The sequence below is a fragment of the Salarias fasciatus genome, chromosome 22 (genome assembly GCF_902148845.1).
Source record: "Salarias fasciatus chromosome 22, fSalaFa1.1, whole genome shotgun sequence".
NCBI lineage: Eukaryota > Metazoa > Chordata > Actinopteri > Blenniiformes > Blenniidae > Salarias > Salarias fasciatus.
Window position 1 is genome coordinate 12012 of NC_043765.1, and position 6569 is coordinate 18580.

The 6569-nt window shown below is 58.9% G+C and overlaps 1 protein-coding gene across 1 annotated transcript; it reads right to left on the reverse strand.

Annotated features, from left to right (window-relative positions):
* Positions 1-2797: 2797 nt before the first annotated feature.
* On the reverse strand, positions 2798-6245 carry LOC115409248 (dynein intermediate chain 2, axonemal-like; the record flags this gene model as incomplete). The annotated part of the gene is given in 12 exon segments (XM_030120337.1): positions 2798-2827; positions 2830-2991; positions 2994-3018; positions 3111-3233; positions 4551-4624; positions 4627-4689; positions 4770-4883; positions 4985-5124; positions 5495-5525; positions 5528-5612; positions 5775-5936; positions 6063-6245. Coding segments are annotated over 12 exon segments (1192 nt in total), but the record flags the coding sequence as incomplete, so codon positions are not given.
* Positions 6246-6569: the final 324 nt, after the last annotated feature.

Below are 6569 nucleotides of genomic sequence, written 5' to 3' on the forward strand. Positions count from 1 at the left end.
TTTGAAATCCAATAAACATTAGACAAAAAAAGAAAAGACTGACAAAAGACTTTTGATTTAAAAAATTAACTTTATGTGAAAAATTTAACACACTGATAACCAAACTATGGAATATTTAAATAGCTACTGTGGGGGCAGTTTATTAAGAAGCAGTTTGGCAAATCCATTCATTTGATTTTCAATGTTTATATGTTGATTTGAGAATTCATACTGTGTGTTAAATACCGACAGAAATGCGTAGTTCTCTTTAACATTTTTTATGCAGAGAGGTTTTTTTTTGTTTCCGGGTTTGTCTGTCGGTGCTAGAGAGTGAGATGGAGCATCCAGTTTTTCTTACCTGCTGCGTTCTGCAAAGATACAATTAGTGTATGAGCCAGCCACTGTTCCTGGCTGTTGGAATTATGTTTTGGAACCAAAATAAATGGAAAGTTTATATTTTTCACCTCATGTTGTCCGGAGTGGATTTGTGGGATCGAGGCTGGATTAACTGAACACTGCCTGTGGAAGCATCTTGTTGCTGAAGACACCCAGCGTAAGTAATCAATCTCTCACAAGACATAAACCTCTTCAGCTACATTGAACATATGTTGCTATAATAAACCGAATTCTCAATTACAATATAGCCACAAGTGGCGAGTAACAGGGTCCAAACCACCCGGCAGGAGCAGCACACTGATTAATGGCTTGAATAGGGCCAATTTTCAACACTGCTCAGTTTACTGTGTACAACAACATGTGCTTTCCTTCTTTCCCTCTTTTCCTGTCTGTCCTGCTCAGACACTGCTTTGACTCCCCTGGCCACGTCGTCACAGTGCTCCCACGCACAGGGAGCTCCCCTGCAGTGAGAGCGTCGAGCCCCGGACCGTCCTCTGCAGAGCCTCCCCGGAAAGCAGCCGTGGCCTCAGAGTGAATGTCTTTCCTTGGAGAACCGTACTGGAGGAAATTCACTCAAGCAAAATTGTGTTTGGTTTGCAGGTCAGTATCGATCCACGTGACCTCTCCAGTGCTGTCGTTGTGAGTACCTGTCCCTGCACACAGCATCTAACCCTGTTTTCAGTTCTGATGGACACTGAGAAAGCTCCAGGATTGGTCTGAGGCAGGGAGAGTCAGGAAGGCCAGGTCCGTCGGCGACAGCAGCGTCGAGCTGAGGCGTACCGGAACCATCAGGACAGAGATGGCCGGACAAACGAGTGGCTCTCCCCTTGTCTTCCTTATTGTGAAGAGCAGCGTTTTGTGAGACACACTGGACACAGTCCTCACTGTCTTTGCAGTGAGAGCGGAGATGTTGCGCCGTGCACCAGCTTGTCGGGCACCAACGTCTTGTGGACGGCTTCACGCTGCACTGAGCAGCTCTGTCCTCGTCAGCGTGTCTCATCTGAGACACAGCTGTCACCAGCTGCAAGACTGGTTGTCTGTCTCTCCTGACAGCGTTTTGACGTGCAGAGCTGTCACAGAAAGCACGACGTGAGGACTGACAAAATGCATCAAAGCGCAGGTGTTCAACACAGACATTGTTGATTTTCAAGTCTGATAGTCTGATGAAGGTTTCCATCTTTTTAATAATCCCACCTTCACTCTTTAATCATAGATTATCTGAATATGTTATAAATTTGAATTTTGTATTTGTCTCCGCACGGTTCGTTGAAGGTTCTGTTTTGTGTGGTTTCTCCTTTTTCTTTTTATTTCACTCAAATATTGAGCTCTGTGTAAATTCTACGCACTGTTTTGTACCATGTGAAATGCTCAATAAAAACTTTGTTCACCAAACATCCTGAGATGTTAAATACATGAGCACGTCACAAACGTCGGGGACCACAGACGTCCACAAACTCGGGTCATGTGATCGTCTGTAAATGAAGTCAGATCTCTGAAACCGGTTGGGGGGGCTGGGGGGCGGGGGGTTGGGGGGCTGGGGCGTTGGGGGCTGGGGGGTGGGGGGGCTGGGGGGCTGGGCGTTGGGGGGCTGGGGGTGGGGGGCTGGGGCGTTGGGGGGCTGGGGGGTGGGGGGGCTGGGGGGCTGGGGGGGGCGTTGGGGGCTGGGGGGGTTGGGGGGTTCTGGGGCTGGGGGCTGGGGGGTTGGGGAGCTGGGGGGTTGGGGGTTGGGGGGCTGGGGGGGCTGGGGGGCTGGGGGGCTGGGGGGTGGGGGGTTGGGGGGTCAGCTTCACCGAGCCGTCACACACTGGCTGCTGTGAATAAGTCCCAAGTCCTGCAGGTGTGAATCAGGAAGCTGCTAAATGACTGCCTGAAGTCAGGAGACGGCGGGGAGCCAGAGCTTCCTCCAACCTGCAGAACTGTTTGTACTCTGAAAAAAATAATGAATGTTGACAGATATTTTAATGAAGAGCAGTTCTGTATTTTTTAATTTGTGGATCATTTTTTTGATGAACAAACCGACGTGCGTCAGCTGTGATCGACATTTTGCTTTTGTAAAACACACTGAGTGTGTCTGTGAACGAAACACGTTGTGTTGCTGAGGTTTGGCAGGAAGTCACTCCAGAGGAACCAGAGCTGAGAAAGAGGGTCCCGAACAAAACCAGCTGGAACCAGGACCGGGCTAAAGGACACCGGCAGAACCAGGACCGGGACCAGAACCAGGCTAAAGGACACCTGCAGAACCAGAACCGGGCTAAAGGACACCTGCAGAACCAGAACCGGGCTAAAGGACACCTGCAGAACCAGGACCAGGCTAAAGGACACACTGCAGAACCAGGACCAGGCTCACAGTGGAGGACAGAGTTGGACAGGAACCGACCACCGGATGTCAGGAGAACACGAGGATCCTGGTTCAGGTTCTCACCGGTCCACATGATGGGGGACTCCCTGATCCCTCGGACCAGATGCGGGCCGTCCAGTCCCCGGCGGTCAGGAAGTTCTTGGGGAAGAAGGGGTTCCGCTGCAGGGCGCAGACCGGGCCCAGCTGGGCCTGGAAGGCGCTCACCAGCTTCTCGGAGGCGGTCTTGGCCTTGCGGTTGCAGGAGACCACCAGACCTGTTCTGTGCCCACCATGAACTTGGTGGGCTGAGAGACACGGGGACAGGGACGTGCTGAGGACCGCCAAGGACCACGAGGGGACGACGTCGGTCGCGAGCCGGTTCCGCAGAGGTCCTCACCATCGTGGTCTCAAACTCCAGAGAGACGGACCCCAGGGCCCGGTCCAGGTCCCCCTCCCGAGTCAGGTCCAGAACCAGGCGCTCCGTCGGCTCGGACAGACGCCGCACGTCCCACCACAGGACCTGAGGACACGTCAAGCACCACCTGTCCCTCAGAGCAGCTGTCCCCGCCTCACCTGTCCCCCGTCTCACCTGTCCACCGCCTACCTGTCCAGCTCACCTGTCCACCGTCTACCTGTCCCCCGTCTCACCTGTCCCGTCTCAACCTGTCCAGCTCACCTGTCCCCCGTCTACCTGCCCCCGCCTCACCTGTCCACCTCACCTGTCCAGCTCACCTGTCCACCGTCTCACCTGTCCCGTCTCACCTGTCCACCTGACTTGTCCACCTCACCTGTCCACCTCACCTGTCCACCGCATCACCTGTCCCGCCTCACCTGTCCCCCGCCTCACCTGTCCCCCGTCTCACCTGCCCCGCCTCACCTGTCCCCCGTCCACCTGTCCCCGCCTCACCTGCCCCCACTCACCTGTCCCCCGCCTCACCTGTCCCCCGTCTCACTGTCCCCGCCTCACCTGTCCCCCCGCCTCACCTGTCCACCGTCTCACCTGTCCCCCACCTCACCTGTCCCCGCCTCACCTGTCCCCCGCCTCACCTGTCCCCCGCCTCACCTTCCCCGCCTCAACTGTCCCCCGCCTCACCTGTCCACCGCCTCACCTGTCCACCGCTCACCTGTCCCCGCCTCACCTGTCCCCCGCCTCATCTGTCCCCCACCTCACCTGTCCACCGCCTCACCTGTCCACCGCCTCACCTGTCCACCGCCTCACCTGTCCCCCACCTCACCTGTCCCCCACCTCACCTGTCCCCCGCCTCACCTGTCCACCGCCTCACCTGTCCCCCGCCTTCACCTGTCCCCCGCCTCACCTGTCCCCGTCTCACCTGTCCCCCGCCTCACCTGTCCCCCGTCTCACCTGTCCCCCGCCTCACCTGTCCACCGCCTCACCTGTCCCCCGCCTCACCTGTCCCCCGCCTCACCTGTCCCCCGCCTCACCTGTCCACCGCCTCACCTGTCCCCGCCTCACCTGTCCACCGCCTCACCTGTCCCCCCATCACCTGTCCACCGCCTCACCTGTCCCCCGCCTCACCTGTCCACCGTCCACCTGTCTCCCACCTCACCTGTCCCCCGTCTCACCTGTCCCCCGCCTCACCTGTCCCCCGCCTCACCTGTCCCCCGTCTCACCTGTCCCCCGCCTCACCTGTCCCCCGTCTCACCTGTCCCCCGTCTCACCTGTCCCCCACCTACCTGTCCCCCACCTCACCTGTCCCCCACCTCACCTGTCCCCCGTCTCACTGTCCCCCGCCTCACTGTCCACCGCCTCACCTGTCCCCCACCTCACCTGTCCCCCACCTCACCTGTCCCCCGTCTCACCTGTCCCCCGCCTCACCTGTCCATCTGTGGAGGCGGAGAAGGCGTCCGTCCCGGTCTTGGACTGCAGCCAGATCACCTTGTAGACCGGGCTCGGTGACTCTGCTCCACCGAGGACAGTTCCACCGGCTGTCCCCCTCTCCGGGTGTCCCAGAAGGCTGTGGTGGACAGACGTTAGACGTACCGGCATGTCGAGGGGAGTGCCCGGACCCGGACCGGACCCGGACCTGGAACCCACCGATCTGTCCGCTGTGGCAGCCCCCCACCAGCGTGTGGGGGTCTTTAGGGTTGTAGTCCAGAGAGACCAGGTGGGAGGACGGCTTCAGGGTCGTCTCGGGCCGGTTCGGGTTCTCTGAGAAACAGACTGTCAGAGCGGACCGGGTCCAGGTGGAACCGGCCGGGTCCAGGTGGATCCGCCGGGTCCACCTGGACCCGCCGGGCCGTCCCACTCACCCACGTCCCAGATGTAGGAGTCCAGGTTCAGGTCCAGGCCGCTCTGGAACTGCAGGCAGCAGTAGGCGGTGGCCAACCTGCGGCCCCCGTCCGGTGCCAGGACAGGCTGCTGACGGTGCGCTTCACCTGGTTTTGGGTCTCTGTGGGGTAGAGAAGCGTGGAGCTCAGTTTTCCATCTGCAGCCGCTTCTTAAACTCTCCCTCCGCCCGCTCTCCGCCCGCTCTCCGCCCGCTCTCCGCCCGCACCAAAGAGTTTTTAGCAATTTTCAAAAGCGAACCCGCCGCCATCCGCAGAGCAGCGTCCTGGCTGTTCAAACGTTGCTTTTTTTATTTGAGTGCTTCAACCGCAACCCGCCCGAATGTCATTAAAATCTTCACTTTTCCACACGTCCTCCGCCCGATCTCCGCGGTGCAACCGCAATCCGCGCATCTCTACTGTGGGGGGGGACGGGGGGACAGGAGGACAGCCTGTCAGCGGGCGGTTCTGGACCGGTTGCCGACGGCGCCGTACCTGAAGACGTTGACGGTCTTGGCAGAGGGGTTTCCGGACGGTCCTCCTCGTCCTCGGAGCTGTCCAGGTCCCGGTCCAGGTCCAGGGTGTTGTTCTGCCGGATGGAGTGTTCCATCACCTGCACAACCAGGACAGCCCTGAGAACCCTGAGAAACCGGCTGGGGGGCCACCTGGTCTGATGTGGTTCCAGGTGGTGTGACGTGGTGTGACCTGGTCTGATGTGGTTCCATGTGGTGTGACGTGGTGTGACGTGGTGTGACGTGGTGTGACGTGGTCTCACGCGGCCCAGCTGCAGGATGCTGTTGACGTAGCTCTCGTCCTTCTCCACCTTCTTCCGGAAGCGCAGGGTCTGCTCCAGGTCCCCGGGGTTCAGGTCTTTGGGCCAGCCCCCCTCCACGTGGTTTATCCCGCGGCTTTCCGACTCGAAGCGCTCCGTGTTGACCTGAACCCACAAGACCCCTGATCTGGACCCGCCCTGAGCCTGGTCCTGGTCCAGAGGTGGTCCTCTGAAACGGTGCCGTGTGTGCAGACCGGATCCGGCCGGTCCCGGTCCCGGTGCCGGACTCACCTGATGCTCCGACATGCCGCGGCAGGCCTGCGGGCCCTGGTCCCGGCGGCCCCGCTGGAGGAACCGCAGTCCCCGGTCGGGCTCGGGCGGAACGTCCGCCAGCAGCTCCGCGTTCCGGTCGGAGAATAAACAGTGGCGGCCCAGCTCGCGCCGCAGCCGCGTGTACACATGCACGACCTCCATGCTGCACGCGCGGCTAACGTAACGTAACGTAACGTAACGTAACGTGATTTCAGTCTGGAGGAATACTCACCTTCACCGCCGAGCTGCGGGCCGGTTTGTGGTTCCTAGCAACGACGGTAACGTATCCTAGCAACGGCAAACCGGAAGCTCGACCGCGGAAGTACGGAATAGTGGTGTGACGTCATTGGGTGTGACGTTCAATGAACGAGCCGTTCGTTGGAACAGCTCTTTGAAGTGAACGACAAGAGCCGGTCCACAGCTGTCTGAGAGCCGTTCCTTTTTGCAAATTGTCCATGCGTCCCTCACGTGTCTCCTGAGTGTCTC